At 28.0% G+C, this 25,466-nt stretch overlaps 2 protein-coding genes across 3 annotated transcripts in view; both read right to left on the reverse strand.

The window, feature by feature from the left end:
- Positions 1-6,810: 6,810 nt before the first annotated feature.
- LOC112680320 (protein scarlet-like) overlaps positions 6,811-25,466 on the reverse strand; it is a gene marked incomplete at its 5' end in the record, with an annotated part of 22,570 nt that continues 3,914 nt past the window's right edge. Inside the window, 9 exon segments of one of the 2 annotated variants that reach the window (XM_025550372.1) lie at positions 6,811-7,120; positions 8,535-8,635; positions 9,410-9,515; positions 11,933-12,056; positions 12,166-12,390; positions 12,453-12,558; positions 17,628-17,659; positions 17,730-17,889; positions 20,459-20,850. In XM_025550372.1, coding sequence (XP_025406157.1) covers positions 6,945-7,120; positions 8,535-8,635; positions 9,410-9,515; positions 11,933-12,056; positions 12,166-12,390; positions 12,453-12,558; positions 17,628-17,659; positions 17,730-17,889; positions 20,459-20,850 — 1,422 coding nt within the window. In that variant the 3' untranslated portion in view covers positions 6,811-6,944. 2 annotated transcript variants of the gene reach the window in all.
- On the reverse strand, positions 10,042-11,905 carry LOC112680321. The gene is made up of 3 exons (XM_025550374.1): positions 11,371-11,905; positions 10,408-11,313; positions 10,042-10,331 (listed from the first exon to the last, which is right to left on the reverse strand). Exons 2-3 carry the CDS (start codon positions 10,592-10,594, stop codon positions 10,054-10,056), a joined length of 465 nt encoding a protein of 154 aa, XP_025406159.1. The 5' UTR covers positions 10,595-11,313; positions 11,371-11,905; the 3' UTR covers positions 10,042-10,053.

Raw genomic sequence — 25,466 nt, forward strand, 5'->3', positions numbered from 1 at the left:
ACCTCATATAGTCCTTCCTGAGGTTTTTTATACAAATCGTCAGAAAAAATTGTTTATAGCTTTCATATATTATGTTATTAAAAATACACATAGAAGATAATTTTAATTTACTATAATTTTTGTTTAATATTTAATTACGAAAATTTAAATTTGATGGATAAAAAAAATTACATACATATTACCCACACAGAATTTATTAATCATAACGTTTGAAACAATATTTATGTATAATTGGAATTTTAATATATAAAATAAAAACTTAATACAACATCGAATATATATTTGATTTTTCATGTTGAACCTGAAATATGTAATAAGAACTTATTGACATTCAAAGACAAATATTTAAAAGTTAATACAAATTTAAATTTGTATAAATGTATAATACTTAATTCAATGTTTAAAAATGTATAACCAATGGATGTTAAACATTTATCAAATATTTTAATATTTTATTATTCTTTTAATACATATTAAATACTTAAGTTGTGTGGGTATTATATTGAACATATAAAAATTTAATCAGTTTTAAAATGTTACAAAGTAATTAAAATAAAATCTTATATAATTTAATCTCTTTTTTTTGCGCTTTCAATTTCACCATACTACGTAAAAGTTATGTCACTCCCAGCTCAAATCAAAAATAACAAATATACAATCTAGGGCGCTCGCAAGCAGGTTCAGGGGGGACAACTCCCTCCCTAGTATTTCAGTTATTCAAAATAATTATATCCAACTTAAATATCCCAAAATCCCAAAATCATAATTGGTACCAAGGTGTATTAATATTTATAGCTGGTTATGTTCAACAATGTATGAGAATCGTTTATCCAAAATATGTATGTTAAGTTTACACAGAAAAAAAATCGAAGAACTTCATTTAGCTGAAAAAGTTGTTGCTGAATTTAGGAAAAATAAAATAAAATTGCAATTTGTGTTCAATTAGTTAATAAAAGTGTTTAATTAGTATATACGTGTTTGATTATTAATAAAAATTGATGCTATCTCCCTCCTAAATTTTCATCTGTGGGCGCCCTTGTATACAATCAAATAATGAGCATTTAAGCCATAACTATTCTTATTAACAACAGTTTTAAAAAACTACTCCCAACAACTATTTCTATACCTTCTCCTTAAAATAAAATTATTAAATACTTCAATAAGTATTAATTTCTTTCCTATTTTATTTTATACTCGAAAAAAAAAATCTCTTATTATTATTACTTTCGCTTTAAAAATAAATTTTTTTCGATCAATTTAGATCTCCATAAATATTATCTTCACACCCTTATTGTGATAACTAGGATCCGGATTTAAATTCACTTAAAACCATACAAATATGCTCTAAAAAATAGCCAAAAATGTCCTTAAAAAATGTATTTTACCACAAAAATGACTTAATTTTTTTTGTTTTGAGTATTATTGAACACACTATTTAATACATTAAAATCACAAACAAACGTAATACGAGCAACATTTGCAAGATGTTTATTTATTTTATAATTAAAATTATAATAATTATAATTATTTGTTATTTGATCGGATACTGGTGACGTTCCATAGTCAATAATAAATTAAGATAAGATAAAAACTGAATCGAAAAATAGATTGACAATTTATGAAATAAATTAAACAATTGACAATTGATGAAAGATTGACATTGAGTATGGAAAAACTCGATAAACTTACTTAAATATCAAGAAAATAATTTGTCTTTTGATTTTATTTTGAATAGGCTAAATTTGTTAAGTGTATTGAACAAATATGCATTAAAACCCAAGAAAATGACCCAATAATACTAAAAATTCTTTAAAAATGAAAAAACGTCGAAATATGCAAAAAAAAATCCAAAATAAAATTTGTAGTTTTGAAACCCTCGTTACATGAAACGAATTATGTTTTTAGAGAGCATTGTACTCGTATATGATCAATCAAAAAAATATGCACTTTGTACTAAAATCCGGACCCTAATGATAACATATTATAATCTTATTATTAAATAATTTATAATTTCTAAGATCTATATACCTATTAATGCTAAATTTGAAAAATGGTCTTGTGACATTGATGAAAGTAATCAATTTTTTATCCATCGTATAGCAGAAAATGCTTTTTGACAAGTACCACTACTAATAGGAATTGAATAAGTTATATTCAACAATTTATAAAAGTTTTGAAAGATGTTGGATGATACTAGACACGTACACAAAAAAATATTTTGAAAGGGGCTTTTAGGTTGTATATTTTCATAATCATATAATTTCTATACCACTTTTACTATATATAAATATATTTAAAAATTTTCATAAATTTCGAAAGGAATTCGAACCACTAAAACCTTCCCTTGTGTAGGTGCCTAGATGATATCACCGCGTAACTTCGGGCATTTCCAGAGGTGTCAATATTTGATTATCGATAAATTGTTTTTTTAAGGGTTTGTGCAATCATAATTTTTGTTTTTAAATTTCTCATTAAATTTCTAAATCATAAAAAATTAAAACAATTTGGGGTTAAATTCGTCATGCACATTATATATCTAAATATATAAAAGAAGAATAAATTGTAGGTGATACAAAATGCACCAAATCAAATATACCCTTGAAAAATATAGCAATAGCAAAGTGTTTCCGGGTCAGTTTGAACATTATAAATAGCATATTTAATTAGGTATTAAAAAAATAGATAATAATTTAAAAATAAAAGTTAAAAGTAAACAAAGTATTAAAATATTTAAATAACCATGACCATCCCCTTAAAATGAACTTCTTATCACAGACAACTATTCATCACTGAACCCGCTTCCCATATTAGAGGCGGAACTAGAAATTTTTACGCCTGGGGAAAATGTTAAAATTATAGACCAATAATAAAAAATACTCTTATCGGAAATTTTTTTCTAATAATTAATATACAATCATACTTATTGAGTTTTAACCTAATAACAGTATTTAACAAAGTTAAAAATATAAAATTAGTTGTTAATTATTACAAAAACAACACCCTCTAAAATTTTACAATAACGGGATGAATTCCCGCCTTCCATCTCCTGGTTCCACCCCTGTCCGTTAAAAACACTATTTTTATCATTCATTATACATGAAACTATCTCAATCCAGAGTAAGGTGTATATCCGTTATCGATTAATGTTATGTTATGAACTGATAACGAGTTTCCGTATCGAAAAAAGGTGGCTTTCTCATTGATAGGTCATCGTCGTGAACAAGTCTCCGCCACCATATTATTTTTAATATATCCATATTTCGAAGGTACTTCTAAATAAAGAGTAGATTAGTTTTGTTTTCCCGCGGTGGAATATTTATTATGGCTGAAAAATTATTGACTGATTGAGAATGAGTTAAATTTTCGATTTATAACATTTGTATTTATCGTATTTTTCAAATAGTCTACTTAGAGTTTTACAAATGTATAAGTGATTTCGTGTGAATTTTTCTTAAAAATTAAGTGTACTGTCATAAGTACAAGTAATTTACATTACTTCTACAGGAATTTTAACTCACCTGCACATAACGCATTAATTGTTCATAAATATTTAGAGAGAACTTTTAATCATCGATGGATTGAGCACTCGTGGGCCAGTACAATGTCCGCCAAGATCACCAAATTTGGCACCTTTGGATTTTATTTTATGGGGACATCTGAAAACAATTGTCTATTCTAACCCACCAAATGATCTTCAAGATTTGAAAAATAAAATAATTATTGCGTGTGTATAGTTAACCGAGGAACAAATACTTTCTGCAACACATAGAGAAGTATTGCGACGGTGTGAATGCATTGTAAATAATGGTAATAACTTCGAGCAATTCATGTGATGAATTGTAAATTTAATCAAAACTCACCTATACATAATTTAATTTTTTAATAAAATCAAAATTTTGTTAATTAAAATAATAGAATATGTGTTAGTTTGTTTATGTGTTATTTTTAATAAACTAAAATTATACCATTTACAAAAAATTTGAGTTCAAATTTCTGTAGAAGTTATGTAAATTACTTGTACTTATGAGAGTACACTTAATTTTTAAGAAAAATTCAATGACGAAATTACATATAAATTTGTAAAATTCTAAGTAAACTATTAAAAATACGATAAATACAAATGTTATAAATCGAAAATTTAACTTATTCTCAATCAGTCGGTTTTGAAGATAGAGCAAAATTGTAAAGATCAAAGTTGCTTTTAAAAATTCACATAATTCAAATTTGAACTCAAAAATGGGGGGTATCTTTAAAAAAAATATTATTTTGCGCATGTGCAAATTTTTTTTTTAAAAATTAAGATTTATCAAAAAAAAATTGTAATTTTATGTCCTTTATGCATTACAAAAAATCCGAATCGCATACAATATCATGCGTTCGAAATATTTCGTGTTACCTTTATCGTTATACACACTGTATACTATCTGACCCGACAAACATTGTTTTATCATATAAATTATATCTAGAGAGTATTTTGCTAGAAAAAAATAACTAATTTAATATAGGTGTGTGAGGATGTGGTATATAAGTGGAAGAGGAATGAAGTGATGAGAACGGTGACGAAATATAAAAATAAAAAAACATAAAACATTTATTATTTTAATAATTTATTAAAATTGATCCTTTAAAATGTATCGCTAATTACGACAATATTAGTAAAAAACAATATCATTCCCTTAATGCAACAGAGTACACAATATTTTTTGTTGTCTCATCTTTCACCAACACAAACAAACTGGATGGTTCGAGAGCACGCCACGTACTCATATAATTGTCCGTGTAAAAAACATGATATGCTCATATCTAAGCCACAGACATACATCGTTTGGCTTTGAGACTTATTAATAGTCATTGCAAATGCCAATCTAATTGGAAATTGAAGGCTTTAAATTGTATTTGCACCACTGTTGGTATAATAGAGATTCACGGTAATAATATATTTTCACCTCGGAATTTGCCATTTAAAATGATGTCTTTGATAACATTTTTCATTAATTTTTTAATGACTAATAGCGTGCCGTTGCACAACCGTGATGGGTTCAAATTACGAAGCAAAATAATCGGAGATCCAACTTTCAGTTGTAAATTATGCTGTGGCATTCCTGGTAAATCCAATGAGTTTAAAAACTCTGTTGGATAATTTACAGCTTCAGTAACATCACAAACTGTATCAATAGATTTGTATGACACCAAGTCTCCTGGTAACAAATGTTGTATCTTGAGATACAATTCGTTGACGACCACATTTTTTGCTGCTAAAATTGCTCTTTCTGTCAGCCACTCATGATTTGTGTATTGCCTGTGTACATTGAGAAATATCTGGTCAATGAGAGCATCTTGCGAATCAATGATTGTGCAGAAATCGGTCGGTAATTGTATGCATCCCATTTCTCTGTAATAACTTTCCCATCACCGATATCTAACAATTGTTTTGAAAATCTTTTGCACGCAGCTTTTTTTGATTGAATCACAAATATCGTAATCGTTCGCTCTCTATCTTTACATACATGTCGACCATGAATTGTTGACCAAGCTCACGACATCGTAGAATAACGTTGTTCTAATCGCATCTAATCATCAACCGATATGCATACTAATCCTTCGAACTAACATTCTTGTTTGTTTTGGCACCTGTTGCGGAATCTTGTTGGTTAATATTTATGCAATATCCATCATTTAATATGAAAAATAAAATTAATAGTTTTTAAATAGTTTTTAATAGTTTTTTATAGTTTTTTAAAAGTATCATTTAATAATTCATTTTCAATTACGCAGTTATCGACCGGGTCAAAAATTATTAAATTAAACTACGATTTATTAAACAATAGCACTTAGGAGTTTAAAAAATAGATAAGAACCTATTCGCATACCTACCAAATGTATATACAAAATTTCATTAAAATGGGTTGTCGTTTCGGAGGAGTATGGTCACAAACACTGTGACACGAGATTTTTATATATATATAGAGATAGATAAATATTTCACAAAAGATTGGCCAACATTGGCACATGCAAATAATAATAAATCCCATTTTTCCATAATATTGATAATATAACAAACAATACAGGTTAAGGAGATGAGTTTAAAATTATGATTAACTTCATGTATGAACATTACCCAAGAATGCATGTATCTACGGTATCGTCCCAGGACGTACCGCCGTAAATTGATAGTGTTTCTTTGGCATTGTGTTATTCGAGACGCCAGCAAAAAAAAAAAAAGAAAAAAAAAAGAGGCATCGGCATCGACCGTTTACATACACCACATTAATACAACGATAATAACCTTATATAAAAATCGATAGGTCGGTATACATCTATGACTAAGAACTAGATACGCACACACTGACGGCATATAACCAAGAGCTCACTAAAGGAATTTGCACCCTTGTTAGGTGTGTATATATATATATATATATACATATAAGTAGATATGGGGAGTTAGACCTTTGTCCGGTTCTTTGAAGATTTTTCCTACTTAGGACAAATGTTGTAATGGCAGTGTTGGATTAAGCCTTTATTATTTAAATTGTGTTGTCTGAGCAAATTGAAAAAATCGTTATTTATTGGTTTATAACATGTTACATAATCTAATGGTGTACATCATTACAATTTATATATGAAATGGTATATAGTCAAATGATGTACATCATTACAATATTAAAATACACAACATTAGCTGTATAATTGAATATTTTACAATAGTACACGTACATAGACGATCAGTATACATCAAATTCAATTAATAATAAAATAATATAACAACTTTACAAAATATAATAAAAAATGAAATATTTATTACATCAGTGAACTAATATTAATTCGTATATACTATAATTTAGTCGTATTTGAATACTTTAAAGTGTTTCGATTACAACTTTATACGATTGAATCGACACAAATGGATATCTTATAAATAGGATAAATGGTCTCCTTTGACTTACTCAGTAAGCTGGTTGTTTTTTAGTTCTCCTGAGCAATCCGTAATATCCAAAGGCATATGATAAAATGTAGAATGTAACTAGAATTAAGAGATCAGTGTTGAAACGATTGATGTCATATCCATAGCTCAACAAGACTTCCTTGCCGTTACGCAGACAATTGTTTACATTGAAACACGCTGTAACACGCACATGTATGAGTAACATCAATTAAACGGCATTTGGACTAACCTAAATCATGTATAATATATTAAATAGTGATTTACAAAGATAACTTAATTTTATATCAGACCACTTATACCAATGTTGATGTGACTAATTTATCGAAAGTATTTCGATATCGATATCATCATTACAATTTATATTTTCTACAATATGAAAATTAAGTAAATTTTAAGTATTATAATCGTACAAAAATATTAAGCAATACATTTTTTCTAAATACATCAACATTTCAGAGGGGGCTTAAACACCCAACCCTCCTAAATACGGGGATAACCCGTTTGGGCGCAGTATAAGAAATTTACCTGGAAATTGTTAACACGTTTGGGCACATATATGAAAACACCTTTGGATACAATAGGTACTGTAACTAGTAATTGAAAGTCTTGTGTAATCGAGTTGGTTTCGTACAATACTAATTCGCAAACATTTGTTGAAACATTACACTGAAGATACAGGTACTGGGGTTTGACTTCAACATTCTTTTGGCTTGAGTTTTTTATCGTCTGATGAAGTTGAATTTGGTTTTGTTGAGCTTATGTCTATAGCGTCACCTGATGAAACAGACTTTACTAATTATATACTTGACAATTATAAATCTGAAGATTCACAATTTCCACCTTTTATTTGGGCTGAAGAGCTAACAACATACCCAAGAACAACTAATGGACCGGAATATTTTCATTCAAATTATAACCAACAATTTTATAAGCAACATCCAAATCATCAAAATGTTATAAACGTATTGACTGAAATTCAAACGAAGACCAATTTAAAAATGAATAGCATTGAAAAAATAACTAATAAATTAAAAAAAGAAACTAAAGAAAAACAAAAATTTGTACAAAAATGTTGAGAAACTTATAAAGTTAAAAAAAAGTATATTGAATTACATAAAAAATTAGGACCACGTTTTACAGGGAAAAAAATTAATTAATTACATAAAATGTGATACATAAAAAGATCACAATATAGTATAAATATATAAATAATTAAATAATAATGAACTAATAATTGGAAGATTATTAAGCCAACCTCCTCGCGATGTCTTCTGGGTAACGCTAATAGGTTCAGATTTAGTACAATATGTTAATATATGCAAAGAAATAAATGCATTCAAATGTACTATTATAAAGGGAAATATTACGCACAAACGTTTTATAGATTTAAGCCCTAAAGTGTTCTGTTTTAGGTAAATGCGCCCAAACGTATTTCCCCCTAGGAACGTCCCTGATTATTATTAGATATCGATATCGTTTGTATTTCATATATAGTAAGTCATAAATAAACCAATATCGATAGTTGAAAAAATATCGTTATGCAACACTAATAATAAATAACTAGACTGTATATTGATTGTTACAGACATACGTATAAAGGAGATGTCTCGCCATTGCAAAATCAACATTGTTTCACAGCCGAGGAAGAAAATTGAAAAATACTTCAAGTAATAAAATATAGACGGCAACGATCTAAAACAGATATATTATCGGTCATTTCATGAGTAAACAGTGTAATTGGTCAAAATCTGTGCTCGAAATAGAGGGAAATGCGAAAGTTTTTTTTAAAAAATATAAAGGTAACTTTCATTTTAAAAAAAAAAATTTTCAAGGTGCAAATTTATCGCGTTAATAAAAAAAAAAAAATTTCGACGGTTGATAATAGTTATTAAAAGGACACTACACCCACATAAACTCGTATTCTCTCCATCTGACAAACGTACAACATTGCAAATATGCGTTAAGTTGTAATATCAATTTATGTGATGTTAGTAGTGATGTTAACTTAAACGTTATAGTAAACTGACCTATAATCAAACTTTAAAGGAAGAATATTATCTGTGTTTTGTTGGTCGGTTTTTCTAATATTTTAATTTTTAAATGAGTTATAAGTATGTAAAATATTTCAATTTAAAAATTTCCTAACTCGCTTGAAAATTAAAATATTGAAAAAAAACCGACTAACATAACCCAAATAAGGTTCTTCCCTTAAAGTATTATTATAGATCAATTTACTGTAATATTAAAGTTAATACCACTACATTTAAATTACTGAACGCAATTTTTTCTATATTGTACGTTTGTTAGACGAATATAACACATGCCAGTATGACATTCCCCTAATGTAAGTTTTTTTCAACGAGACTTTTAAACTTAAAATTTCGTTAACTAAAATATCTAATAATAAATTGGTGTCTACCCGTATATTATTTCGAGCATTGTCTAAAAAATACTTTGAAACCATACCCAAGCGATATGTAGGCGCCACAAAGTGATACAGCAAGATAATCGTAAACCAATGAGAAAATAACAATATTTTCAAACTTTTCAAAGAATGCTGACAAAACACTTCCTAAATCATGTTTAAAAAAAAAAAGATATAATAACAAAATAATCGCCAGGGATGCATTCTGGGCTACAACATCAGTAGCTCAAACCAAACAGGGCATGACCTCAAAACTTGGAAATGCAAGAGTTCCTTTAATAATTAAATAATTGGAGTATATAAATACATATATTCTTCTTCTTCTCCTTTGCCTTTCTTCAACTATTTGAGGTCGGTCACCTTTGTTTTAAACCTACACTCACGTACCCCAGCACCCCCACATATGATATTCGTATTTTTTTTTGCTAAATATTTAGTATGCAATTTGTATGAATTTGTATGCTTATCCCCCAAATTTGTACGAACTTAGTTGTAGCACTACGAACGAAAAACCGGGGCGGTGCTGTGGACACGTGTCTCCAGCACCCCCAAAATGAACTGTTGAAATTGAAATTATATTAATAAAATATAATACTGATATATTATAATTTTTCTGTAATTCATTTATTTTATTTTATAATTTTTACATAACATTTATAGTAAGCATATTATGTATGTTGTATATTCAAATTGTGTATACTAAGTATTCACACGGAACTATTGTTGTAGACTTCATTGGGGTTGAATGTTTTTTCATGTCATCAAACAACTCCCAACTGTTCCCTCTTTTACAAATGGCATAGTAATGGCCAACTGCCTTTCTTAGACGGCTGAGTCCAGGCCGATAACAGCCAATACCTCTCAACTCCATTGTTTCATTTGAACATACGATTATTTGTGGTATGTCCTCAAGTTTTATATTAAATTGAGGACTGGCCTCCGTACTGTAATTGACATCATCACCTGCAATTAAACCAAAATGTATGAAAATTATACAGAATTCAAATAAGTATTTAATATTTTGTTTGTTTACACCAACCTTCCCACTTGATTAAATCCACTATAATGTGTATACTTGATATGGAAGTGGTTATTGTTTTTGTCTCTTGACAAGAATAATTTCCTTCTACGGAACCACACACCGAATATTCTGTCATTACTCTTTCTTGTATGAAGTTGGGAAGATCACTCAAATCTCCATATGTATTATACGTTGAGTATATCATAGAAATAATTCTATTGCTTTTACATGTTACGTTTGAATATGCAATGTTTTCAATAATAGAAGGTAATTAGATAAACAATGTATTAAATATTTTTGATGCCGTCGAATCACAAACTACTAATTTTAGATCTCCAATTCTTTTACATTTGGGGTTGTAGAGTGTTTATCATAATATCAGCCCTTTGCGAATATGTTGATGCTGTAATACCATATTTTACTATCTTAGAAATAAAACTAAAGAAAGTAGAAGAATCCAAAATGATATCAATTTTATTAGAATATAATTGACTATCGCAATAAGCAACCAAAAATATAGACGCAATTGTTTCAAACGCACAAGTATTCGTTAATACAACTTTTCCTATTTAGTTAACAGAACAGGTTTTTAATTCTAGAGCTCGTGATCCATTTTTTAATAATGGTAAGGTCCACACAATTTTAGATTTTTTTAAATTAATATGTCTCAAATGAGGATTTGGTTCAAGATAAGAATTATTTTTTCTATTTTTTTTTTAGATTTCTTATTCCAATTCTGACATGCCAATGATTCTCCGTCTAAATTTGTCGGTTCATTTTCAGTATATTGTAAATGATTTATACATGAAAAACAAAGTCGTCCATCCTCATGACCTGGTTCATAATTTGAGCATAAGGATAACGCGTGAACCGAAATATTGCACTTCGTACAACGATGAGCTCCACTTTGAGAAAGAAATACACCTAAAAATAATAATTTATAATTAATTAAAATAATTTATAATAACATGTCTAATTTACCTGTATTTTACAGAGAGCATGTCAATTTATTTGAATTTACTGGTATAGTTTTAGATATATTTATCACTGTATCTTCATTGATAGTTTTGTATAATATATTATCTGGTGATCTTGATTGTACATTTTGTATTGTATCAACTTTTACACCTGTATCAACTTCATTAAATAAATTATGTTCTTCTAGTGCTGAGCTATTATTCCCTCGAGTTATTGACGCTTCTCTTAAAGACGAAATATGGTTTTCTAAAAAAACTTTGAGATTTGTTGGGAGTTCAATATTAATAATAACACGTGCCCCCAGCACCGCCCCGGTTTTTCGTTCGTAGTGCTTCAACAAAGTTCGTACAAATTTGGGGAATAGACATACAAATTCATACAAATTACATACTAAATATTTAGCAAAAAAAAAAATAAGAATTTCATATGGGGGGGGGTGCTGGGAACATGTATGTCCTATACTCGTCTCGATTTTCTACATCCCCTACGCACAAACCAACGCCCCTCATATCGTTCTGAATCATATCCAACCATCAAATTTTTGGTCTTCCTCCAAGTAGATTACCATAAGATCTGCATATCAACATATTTATCACGAACGTCGTCACCAGCAAAAACTCCCATTTTATGCCCACTATCCAAAACACCAAGTATGTATAGATCAGCGATTCCAGTACGGTCCAGATAAACTGCAAAGATTTAAAATTTCGTTATTCATATAATATTATAGAAAAGTTAAAATAATAACAATTAGTTGTGAACGTTAAAATGAATGAACTATTGTTTTGCCGCACTAACCGTGATAATGATCTGAGATATGTAGTACACGCTTAGCGCGTAAATGTTGTTGCTGATTTCTCGATGGACAACCGAGAATTCAGTTTGATACGTTATAATTGACGTGTAACAGTACTGGAAAATAGAATTGGTCATTAGACATAACCAGAATCCTTGCCAGTTCTGTACGGCTTTCACATCAAACTTGAGGTTTAGGTATGGCATCGACAATATTAAACCGAGAAACTAATGTAGGAAAACGTAAACAAATTTAGAATTAAACACAAATAAACAGAACTCGTGATTACCATTAACGTTCCCAATTCCAACAGTTTTACTTTGTAATTTCTTAACATACATACGATGGATCTATTCAATATCAATATTAACTGTGTAATCCATAATGGTTTTAGCCTAAATCGGAAACGATCATAAATTAAAAGAAATATAGTATATAATAGAAATATAAAATTTGTATATTATGTAGAAACCAAATTAATTTTGAGTATACTAAGTTGGTACTATAAATGCGCATTGAATATTATTTTATGTCACATACACAGAGCTACTCTAACCAGGTGTGCAAGGTGTTCAAAAAAAAGGACGACTCTATAAATCAAATTTCAGAAAAATAATATAATAATGTATATATAAAATATATAAATATATTATATTATATGTATAATATAATAATAATTTCATAATAATTACTTAGGTAATAATATTTTATTTAAAACATAATATAGTACATCTTTTAAACAATAACTAAAAATAATTTTTATAACATTTTTTAAGTTAAACAAAATTCTGATCAGTGCTCAGATATGAAATTTGGAAAGGGGGGCAGCAAATTTGTTTGTATGACATAGATGGTCAAATAGGTTAGTGTAGACGTATAATGTATAACGTAAATGTCCCCAGCCCCTTCAACGAAGATATTCTAGAAAAATATTTTACAAATATTTTGTTCGTCATTTGTTCGAATTTGTTTGATAATTATCAGAATTTGTTCCACGATAGTTTTTATACAACAATAAAAACTATGAGAAAGGGCTGAGGACATACTCGTATGTCTATAGCCTCCACTAGTCTTAATACTTTGGATATCTCATTAATTTTTTTTTTTTACGATCATATTGTATGTCATTTGTTTGAATTTGTTTGACAATTTTTAAAATCTTCACTTTAACTCTACTCTCATTATAAGCAAAAAACCTATTTTCCCGTATCCCCCTCCACCACTTTTTAAATATTTAATTTTTTTAATTAATCTCAAATTTTCCATTATAAGCGAAAATTATATTTTCTCATGCCTCCCCCACTTTTTTGTTGTGAAATTTCTAATCATTATAATACTGTCTGATTTTTGCTATCTTTTTTTTTATCGAATTTTGTTTTTGTTTGCATATGTTTGTATATATTTATGTATATGTATTTTCGTTATAGTTACTATAAGAAAAAATATTATTATGGTAATTGCAATCATCAATATGATAATTTAAATATAAAATAAATAAAATAAATAACTCATACATTTTATAACTTGATACTCAAAATACTAATTCTAGTAGTATTTATTGTTTAGATCAGTGGTCGACAACTTTTTTGGACCCTTGGGCCACATTCATAAATTAAAAAGGATTCACGGGTCAGACAATACACAAAATTGATATGATATTCAATGACATATCTTGGTTTTGGAATTTAATGCGGACCATATAAAAGAGGCGTGTGAACCGGATGCGGCCCGCGGACCGCCGGTTGCCGACCACTGGTTTTAGATATAAAAAATTAAAAAAATAAAACTTGCATCATTTTAAAACCCATGCATTTCATCCATAATTTAAAATAAGTGTTAGAAAAATTCAAGAATGAAATGTGTTTGTGGAAGGTTAAAAGACCTAATTTTACTTAACTATAATAAAAAGAAGATATTTAAAAATAGTTAACATTGTACTTGTTTTTACACTATCATATTTTTATTTATTTATTTATTTATTTATTTAAGTATTTAACACCCCAAAGGAATAATGAGTATAGTTTTTAAGTTAACAAAAATTATACAAACAATTTTGAATGATATCATATTAATACATGTTTAAAAGAAAAATATAAGTGAATATAATATAAAATTTAAGTAAATTATTTAATATTTATTATTAGATTTTTTAAATTAAGTTGAAAATCATAAAATAAAACGAAGTGAGGTTAACATACATTATTACATAATTCTAAAAGGTGGTACTCCGGATTATTTTTGATAATATTTGTCGAACAATGAGATACTAAAAAAGGATGATTATTTCTTGAATTGAAAGTTGGAATTTTAAAACTTATTTTACTTAGGAATTCTAGTGAAGAAAGTTTACCATTTATTAACTTATAGACAAAGTTTACATCATTAAATAATCTTCTAGAAGCTAATTGTTCTAAGCCTAATTCTAAAGCTATAATATCGAAGGAAACATCCGATATTATTATCAAAATATAAAGTATTGTCTTTCAAAAGTGAAATTGCTTCAATTGATGAATCAACAAGTTTTCTACCCATATTATTAATAAATTAAAACAATTTAATTGATAACAAATTAATTTAAATAAAAAATTACTAATTTAAATTTCTTAAATATGAAAATATGAATGATAGATATATTAAATCAATACAACATGAAATACGGACATACGATATCCTAATACAACGGGTTTCAAACTGTACTCCGTGGAGCTCTAGAGTTTCGCAAGAGAAGTCTAGGGGCTCCATGGAACCGTGGGCATATCTGAATTAATTAAATTTAGATATTAATATATTTCTTAGTAATCGAGGAAAAACACTAGTATGATTACTTGAATTGCGAAATTAATTGTAATTAATGATACCCATTTATTTATTTACAACTCATACTTCTAATAAAATGATTTATTATTCTGATTTCATTACTTGGCTGGTAATTTCCACAAAAATCCAAGCCTCTTATAATAAAAAAATTAACTTTGGACTATGTTCTTCTCAATCTGTATATATAAAATGACTTGTTCTAAGTGATTCATTATCCTCTAGCCGGAATCACTGAAACCATGAGTATAAAATGTGGACAGTAATTTTGTTTTGTAACGGAAACGCCACTAAGAAAAGATTATTTAAATTCCCCTTAAAGGAATTAAAAGGGAAAAGCATTTAAAAAATCACCTAGCCGGAACCACTGAAGCTACGAGTTTAAAATGTAGACAAGTAAGTTCATTTTATGATACAAAAAATCCCTTAAAAATCATATTTCAAAATTCAACCTCAACAGGTGTTAAAGGAGGTAAAAATGGAAAAAATTGATAAAAAATTATATTTTTATATGCTCCTTAATCAGTACATTTGCTATTATTATTTAAGTAGTTAGGTATTGTAAAAACTGTATCATATTAGATAGACATATAAGATATTACAGATATGTGGTTTATTATACCTGTTTGTTAGTATAATAAGAATAATGCTAATAATAATAATAATTCGTAAATATTTTTTTCAACTAAAAATTCTATACAGTAGTTATAAATTTGTAGGCATATTTTATTTCAACATTTCTCCGATTAAAATTGCATCTTACAATTTTTCTTTGAAATATTAAAATATACTAATTTTTGCCGATTTCTGGTTGTTACAATACGCGAGCAACCTAGGGTATACATATCTAATAGGCTCTATCCGAATTGAGTCCCGAATTATTTAAGGTACTACTCTAGTTGGGTCCCGGATTTTTATAGGTACTAAACTAGTTGAGTCTACATTTTACTATAAAAAAAATTCATAACTGAAAATATGACTGAAAAAATTTCAGGAACAATAAATCGATTTAATTTTGTAAAATTAATGTAGAATACATTTTTACCAACACAAAAGTGATTTTTAAAAAATTTATTTAATTTTTATTTATATTATATAATGATTTTAACATTTTTAATATTTTTTCATTTACCAATATGGCTATAATTATATTATATAATAATATGTATTTTTATACTTGATTTTTGACATTTTTAATATTTTTACTTACACAATTCTAATTATTTATATTTTAACGAAAAAGAAATTAAAAAACAAAAAAAAACTATAAAAATTTTTTTTAACCATACCTGTGGTCTAAATAGATCATAGATATCCTAAGTCTGTTAAAATGGGAAGGAAAATGTTTCTATAATGTAGTACTTACCAAAAAATATACAAAAACTAGTGTAATACCTAAAATAATTCAGAACCCAACTAGTGTAGTACCTATACAAATTCAGAACCCAACTAGTAAACTAGATGTGATTAGCTCCTAGTACTCGGGACCAAACTCGGATGCTCCGAACTAAAAGCAAACTGTAATATAAAACTGATAAAATAAAAAGTTAAGTATCACAAAAAACTCCACACGGGCGAAGCCTAATTACTTAGTTAATATTGATAATTATTGTTGTCTCGAATATAAATTCCCAATTTATGGGGCTCTGTAAATTTCTTTAGAAATATAAGGGCTCCGCGAACAATAAAGTTTGAGAACCATTGGCCTAATAACATAATATATCGATTAGCAATAACGATCTGTTTAAATGAAAATTAAAAAAATATATTATGAACATATAATTTTTTCTACAATTTAAGTTATTTTGAAATTAAATTTTAAAGTGTAGAATCTGTACTGTATTTGTTAAAATAAAGAGCCCTGTAACCAGTGTTGGGCAAATTGTAATCTTATTAATGATTAATGATTACGATTAAATTTTATAATCATTAATCGCTATAAAAATTAATGTAATCATTAATCACAATTAAAAATAATTTCAAATGATTAATAATAGTAATAATAGTAATAATTTAATCATAGTATTGATTACGATTACAAATTGTATCAATTTGTATTCATAATTAATCTTTATTGTTTTTTCTATAATTATTGTATTTTATATATGTTGTATTTTTATATAAAAAAATAAATACCTTCTAACATGTGTCAGATAAGATAACGGAAATAAACAATTAATGGACTATTATAGTCCATATACCTATATATGATAAATTCCTGGTTCTAGGACTTAAGTTGAAAGATTGGAAATTATTTAAAGTCTACAGAAATATAATATAAATAAAATGAGTAATAACGATTAACGATTACCAATGTAATCGCCATTACTGATTACATTAAAAACTGATAATAACTGATTAAATGATTAATAACTAATGTAATTTAATAAATTAATCGTAATCGATTACGTAATTTAAGCGTAAATTAATCGATTACGCCCAACACTGCCTGTAACGATCAATTTATTTGTCAAAATTTGGTTTGACAAATGTTAATTATTGACCTACTCCTAATGAACTAAATATGGACCCTCCGAGTGCATGCTTATAACTATAACATAATATAGTATATCTATCCGAAAACTTAAAGGATGAAATTATTTAAAAAAAATGTATATCATTAAAATATATTTTATACGATTATACTTACATTCGTAAGTGTTGTGTATAATCGAATTGAATCTGTAAATATTGTAAAAAGTTCGTTGAAGTAACAAAATTAATTATTTGATAATAATTATATTTATTTTACTTGATCATTAAATAAATCGTAATTTATATTTATTTGATTTTCTGTTGAAGATAGCTTGCACATTTCATCGACATTTTGTTTTACTTTTTCGTTTTCGGAATTTAATATAGAAATTACGAAATCCGCTTTGTTGTATAAATCCGGGCACTTATAATCAAATCTAAATAACAAAATAATTCAAATTAAACCAGACTATAGAAATAATCGCTAATACTGTAATTTATTGTTAAAACAATAAAAATAAAAGGTAATAAAACTCGGATTTATATGTAAATAAATATTTTTACTGTGATTTAATTAATTCATTTAGGTAAATGATAAATTTGTTTCAAGCGATTTTCAATGAAATTAACTATATTTTATTTTACATATTTTTTAATTATTTCATTTTTTTCCTATATATATATATCGATAATTTGTTCTTAAATAATTATTTTTTGTGTATGATTGTATTTTTCAATACAGATAATTTTCCATGTTTTCAAAAGTACATAAATAGAATAATACCAATGATTGAACTTAATCCACGGTCGACAAAAGTTCGAGACTTATGTCCTCGATAAATGATTAATAATAATTTACTAATACTCCTTTGTGTTTGAAGTATTGATAGCGATTCAATATACCTACATTAACGAACTTTGAAAAAATAAATGAGGTTGTGTCAACGTTTGATCCTACTTCAGCAGTTTCTATTCAAAAAGCGAGAAAACTATTAAACAAAGATAATATTAAAAATAATTTAATCTATATATTTGTTTATTTTGGATTTTTAGAGAATAAAATAAAAAAGCTAGAAATTAGAAAACTGACATTAGTTCAAAGTTTAGAACTCAGAAGAAACTGTAAAACGCATTGAACAAATAAAAAAACCATTAGGCATGGCAGTACGAGAAAAATTGCTCAGTGTACCTACTGCATACAAATCCTGATTTAAAATGCTTAAAAATAATTAAATATCTATTGCAGAATTAATGGGATAATATTGTAGACTGAGCTCGCAGCTTACTCCTTTAGATATTGCAAGTATAAAATTTGCACCGATAACCACTGTTGAAGTCCAGCGTTCTTTTAGTTGGTACAAGTCTGTGTTACGACTAAACCGTTGATCATTTAACTTTAAAAATGTGAGCACGTATATGGTATCTCATTGCTATCAATATCAAGACGAATAAGATTAAATTTCATAATAGTTTCAGTTCAATTGTCTTCATTTTTTTTTTCATTTTTTTTTCATTTGTAAAGCAATTTTTAATTTTTTTTTCAGTATTATTTTCTTTATACAATTTTTATATTCCATAATTAAATTTTTTTATCAAATAAAAAGTGATTTTTATTACAAAAAAATAAATATATATATTGCGATTTTTTTAATACATATAAATCCGAATCCTAGTAATAACATAAACATATTATGTCCAATATTCATTTTACAATCTACATAGTAACAATCAACGCGTTTTGCACTCTCAAGTTCCAAAAATCTTATTGGAGTTAAGAGAAGGTTTATCAATACTCATCAGTAGGCCTTGGAAGTTATTGCGCTTAAACGCATTACAATTGATCGCATTATTGTATTAAATAAACAACCATCATTTGATTTAAGAATTGCATTACTGCTGTAAAAATACCCAAAGTTGCACTTAAAAATTGCACTAAACTTTATATTCACCAAAATAACTATTTAAAAAAAAAAATTGTAATATTATTTTTTATTAAAACTCTTAAATTACAAAAGTGAGCTCTTTTACAAAATATTTCAAAAGAAAAATTCATATTAATACTGGAATTGTGATTTTAGTCTGGTTTTCCAGGAGTCTACGAACAAAATTATTAACGTTTCGATTAATTATCATTCATTAAAAATAATTGATTGATCAAATAATCGTTTTATAAAAATCGCATGGCCCTGTTCGTGCATCGTTTTTTCAAATATTTCTATTACAGTCATCAAAATCGACAAAACCCGAAATAATAATAATAAATTATTATTATTATTATTAATATTATTTATTAATATCTATTTATTTATTATTAATATTAATAATATTTAAATATTTCTAAAATTGAATTATAAATGAGGCAAATCGAAAAAATTCTAGAGAAATTGCATGAAGTTTCACTAAAATTGTTTAAATTTTTATTCGTACTTGTATGGAACGATTGATATAACCTACTCAGCAATAAATCCGAACAATAGAAAAAAAATTGCAAGTGCAGCAACTTCCGAGGCCTATTCATGTAGTAAACTATTATGCACTTATGCCGCCATCACTGGAAATTTTATAAACATAATAGAATTAATTTCCTTACGACGAGTCCAACCCGTCCGACGATTTCGATGATTTGCAACCGGATACAAACAATGCTTAGAGGCAGTGGCGTGCGCGGAGATGATGGATGATATATCCTCCCTCCCCCATAGGCTTTTTTTTTTTAATCTTAAACGTTAAAAAACGTATTTAAGAAATACGACGAGGCAGTCACGGTTAAATGGATTGGCGTCAATGAACATACATCGAGACATTCCATTATCTTCAGAACAAATAGTTGATGAATTTAGTGTAAAAGCCAGAAAAATGAATGAAGGATGAATTTTCACCTTGATTGCAATATTTTTTTTTTTATACCAAATTCCTGCGCACGCCACTGCTAAGAGGTAGTGACTTCGTAGAGAAATCTGTACCACGAGACACTCGCGATCTATACATACAAGGTTGACAAGTTACTTTTGAAACAACTGGTTGACCATGGCAATGGGGCCCTGACAGACCAATCGTCCGTTGGACAGCAGGACCACGTCGTCGAATTTGTCGAACACGCCGGACGCGGGCTGGTGAATAGTGCAGACGACGATCTTGCCGGTATGGGCGATGCGTTTCAGCGCGTCGACGACGTGCGCGGCCGCGTAACTGTCCAGGCCGGTGGTGATCTCGTCGCAGAACAGTATTGGCGGATCGTTGAGCAGCTGCACGGCCAGCGTGACCTTCTTGCGTTCGCCGCCCGACAGAAGCGACAGCGTCGTGTCCGCGAACTCGCCCATGCCCAGCTCCGCCACCAAGCGCCCGATACATTCGGACCGGGCCCCGGCCGTGGTGCGCCGGTCCATTTTCAAATTGGCCTCGAAACAACAAGAGAGCGACGTTGATGGCAAATTAACATTTTTAACGTACGTCACGTGCATAATTTATTAGACAAACGATCGGAGTGTTCGGCTGAAACACCTGTAGGCCGCGCTAAACGTGAATCCGATTCGTGGGGCTCACCCAACGTTTTCGCAGTAAAATAAAACAAAAATATAAAACATAACATTGACCGATTTTTATTTTATTAAAATAAACCCAACAATAATTTGGTTGTATTGGCTGTTTATTAGTTGTACAGTCGAAATCGTACTGTCAACCGGTTCTACTTTTATTAAAATATTTACACAAAATTCACTTTAATTTTGACTATAATTTCACCATGGATTTACTATGACAACCAAATTTCTGGTCGGAGCACGTTGTATTTTTCATGGATTTACACCAAAAAAGCGAAACTAAATTTAACATACTTTTCTTAGTTAGATTTTAATTTAAACTAAACGTATGAATATCTCATATTCTCTTCTATGACAACTAGGAAACCGATTTTTTTGATTTTTTTACCCCAAGAAGTCTTAAAAAATATTTGATAATTACATTTTTTTTTTTTTATAATAATTTTAAAATTGTTTGTCTTTAATTTTAAAAAATTTAAGTATTAATAGAAAAAGTGTTTTCTAGTTTTCTTAGCCAAAATGTTTAGAAATCGAAATATTTTTTCAAAATAAAAATCAAGCATCGGGATTTCAGGTTATTTTAATTTTCTCTTTGGCAATTTTCACTGTCTTGTAGAGATCAAAATTAATTCATAAAATTATTTTACATGCACTTTAGTGCCTTCTGCATATGCGTACGAAAAGTAATATGTTCTCGGAATTAACGTTGAGATAGCGGCTATGAATATCTACGATAACGAATAGGTAACATCAACGATTTTTTTCTATAATCATTTCTATAATCATTGATTAAATACTAGTGGATTCAATCAATAGAAAATTATTAAATCAATCATAGACACTAATATTTTCTGTTTTGAATGTACTCGTAAAAATAAAGTTAGGGCCATAATGCACTAGGTAGCCAATGCCATACATAATTGCTTATTAGAGCTCGCACACTAGGCAGCACAATTTTTCCAGGCTGTTGCAGCTAGAAAAACTTGCACGACTACACGGCAACCAGAACAAGACGAGGTGAATGCATGTGATTACCGTCAGTCTCCGCTCACTAGTTCAAGCAACCGGAGGTATTTTGCGTTCTTGAGTTTTTCCTCAGTTATACGATCACCCCGTTATTTGTCGAAGAAAATATTTTTGTTTTGTTTACTCATCTCAGAATAATTACTAATTTTTCTTCTGGATACATAAATTTTCGCGTACGAGTGTCAATATCCGACAATGCATTTTTTTAAATTTTCTAAAATTCCATTTAATAATTGCATTAACATTCTTCTATAATTAAAAAAACGTTTCGGATATTTTCGAAGATCCTTAAAATAATTTTGAAACAATCTCTTTGAGTACCGTTTCAAAAATATAGGATGAATTCAATATAATTTTTTTGTTCTGCGTTTCTTACAAGACAAAAGGTAAATAGTGATTGCCTCTTCTATGTCCATTTTGATACGATTGGTATTTTTTGCGATCGAACGAATGACGGACTCAACGACGCGTTATAAACTATTGGTTATAAACTGGCTGTTCAATACTTCGGCTGCCGCAGCTAGGCTGCCTAATGCATAGCGGCCCTTAATGGGAGTGAAAATTTAGTCAGTTAAATAATATTCTAGAAATAGGTATAAGTACGTATTACATTGATTACTATATGGTTGATTTCCACAATTTAACTTGTATAGTTGTAACATTGATTATAAATACTATTAGTATTATAATATAATATAATAGTATTTATCAAAAAAATACTAGAAAATACTCCACAAGAAAAAATACCACAGGGACGCTCGAGATTACGATAGTGAGACAGGACAAGAGAAAATGTGGAAAAAATTAGACTAGAAGACTGGAAAATAATATCATTAAATAGGGAAACTGGAGACAATTAAGTTGGGTTAACTTGAAGGCCGAATATCAATGAGAATAAGAAGTATTTACCAACCCTAATGTTACGGACATACAAGAATGTAGGTCCTTAAAAATATCATTATATGAGGGACCACTTATCACATAAATAATATTAGAATAACTCTTATATAATCATCACACATAGGCACCAGTAGTACGGTTGCAATGGATAAAGGATTATGAGCGTTTTCCAAATAATAATACGTAAATATATATCACAAGATAGAATATAAGACATGTGAAATGTGGCTATACGAAATGCAGAATTCACGAGACCACCTAATTATATAATAAGTAATTCAGGGTTGGGTGTACAGTAATAACTAAAGTACAAGTCAAAAACTACGTATAGAGGATTTACAAATCATTAGCCAAATACTATTATTGATAGTTATAAAAAACGAAACAACAATTTAAATGTTAAAACGAGTACAGGGAGTTCATATGAAAACGAAGTATATAAGGGGGTAAGGAACAAACCCATAATCAGATGTGTTATAGTCCAATCGTAGCAAACATCTTTTTAAAATGCCATCAGAATATTTTTGTTAAAGAAATATGAATATGTGAGAAAATTTGAGATACATTTAAAAGATATTTCTATGAACTTAATTTATTTTACAGACTAATAAGACTAATAAAATAAATGTTAAAAAATATAATTATTACACGTTGTTTACACTTACATAGAAACTTTTTATGATTTTCAAAATTATGTTTACCTAAATAAGTATACTTAAGTACACTAAAAATAAATGAAGACATATATATTCCAAATTTTTATATTGAATTCAGACTAAGTTATGAGGATTCTTCTTCAACGATTTCGGATGTTAAAATTAAAAATAAGAAATCTAATCGAACTACGAATTTGAAAAATTCAAACCTATAAATAGTACAAATATATCTTAGATATTTAAAAAATGAAATAGATTATATAAAATTATAATGTAAATACTTGATAATTATTTCAAGCCACTATGATTAATACTATTAGAGCAACAAAAAACTAACTAATATTGTTTAGTCGAAATTTATTTAAGAAATAATTGAAAGTACAAACTAAAAAATATTTGGTATCAGAAATTGATAATCGAAGCAAGTAGCTTATAGACGAACTAGAACAAATGGAAAAATAAAAAATTAAATAAATCAAAGTAAAACCAACATGTACATTTCTCGCTCCGCTTGAAATCTTATTTGTGAAGAATTTCGAAAAGAAAAATGTTCAAAGAATTTAAAATCGAATTAATTAAATACCGTTATTAAAGTATGAGCTACAATATAAGTACTTTTACATTATAATTTAAATATTTTAACTAAGAGGGATGAATTTAATAACAATGGTTTGTTTTACATTTTCATCAGTGTATTTGTGACTAATATAACATTATTTTTTTATACTCGTATGGCATATAATAATACTGTCTAGAGATTCAACCACAGTTATATCATTTTTTTTTGAATTTCTGTACTCAAAATAGACGACTAAAATGTTATATTACTAATAATTGTATAAAGCTTTTGAATTGCTTTATTTTATCAAATCGATAACGCTATCAAGTGACAAAAAAAAAAATAATTTGAAGTTATGTCTTTGTTATATAAATGTATGCTTATACTAAATTCACATTTTTCATACGTAACCACTGAGATGTCTTATAAACTTAAGTCTATTTTTTACTTGGTACCATATTATTATAAATTATTGTACACAAATTGAACACAACATAAATAAATAAAAAATAAATTCATTTGTCAAAAATCACGATGAGTGTATTATAATATACATATGCGATTAAAAAATTGAAAACTTCATGAAAACGATAATATTAATATTAATTCAATATTCACTTTATAAAGTTGTAAAATATCACAAGTCTAAATTTATGGGTTTTAAAATATATTTCACAATAGTAGATAAATGAGATATTGTAAAGCTTGTTTCTTATTTGAAATACGTAAGTAAACCATTTCAAATGTTCCAAATTTCGATTGGCATATTTTGACGATGGTTAGGGGAATGTAGCATAAAATATATTTGAATGTATGATCTCAATAGTCGATTACAAAGAAAATGAAAATAAAACCCTTTATATGTTGTTGAAACTCCACATTTATTTTTCTCAAATTATAAATTTTGAGTTTTGGTATTTACGAAAATAAAATATGAATAACACGAACACATAAATCTTAGACTCTCGTCCGTATTGAATTATATACAATTAAAAATAATAATTAAATTTTTTTTTTTAATTTCTGTCAATCGCAAAGATTACGCAACGATGATGTTACGTTGGTCATAGTTTTTTCAGTGATGGGGTAGGGGTAAGACACTAACCAAACGATCGTCAGCACCAGGAACAGTACATATCGGTGAAAAATATTTTTTTATTTACCGTAAAACATGATTAAAGACCGTTTACCCGAACATGTTTTACATGGGTTATATTCAAAATAATTAGACACAGTTTTCACACTTTATTGAGGAGAATATTAACTATGATGTAGCATTCGTATATTCTTCTTAACTTGACTCATATTAATTTAACAAACATTTGAATAACACA

The sequence above is a fragment of the Sipha flava genome, unplaced genomic scaffold, assembly GCF_003268045.1.
Source record: "Sipha flava isolate LNK unplaced genomic scaffold, YSA_version1 176_pilon_pilon, whole genome shotgun sequence".
NCBI lineage: Eukaryota > Metazoa > Arthropoda > Insecta > Hemiptera > Aphididae > Sipha > Sipha flava.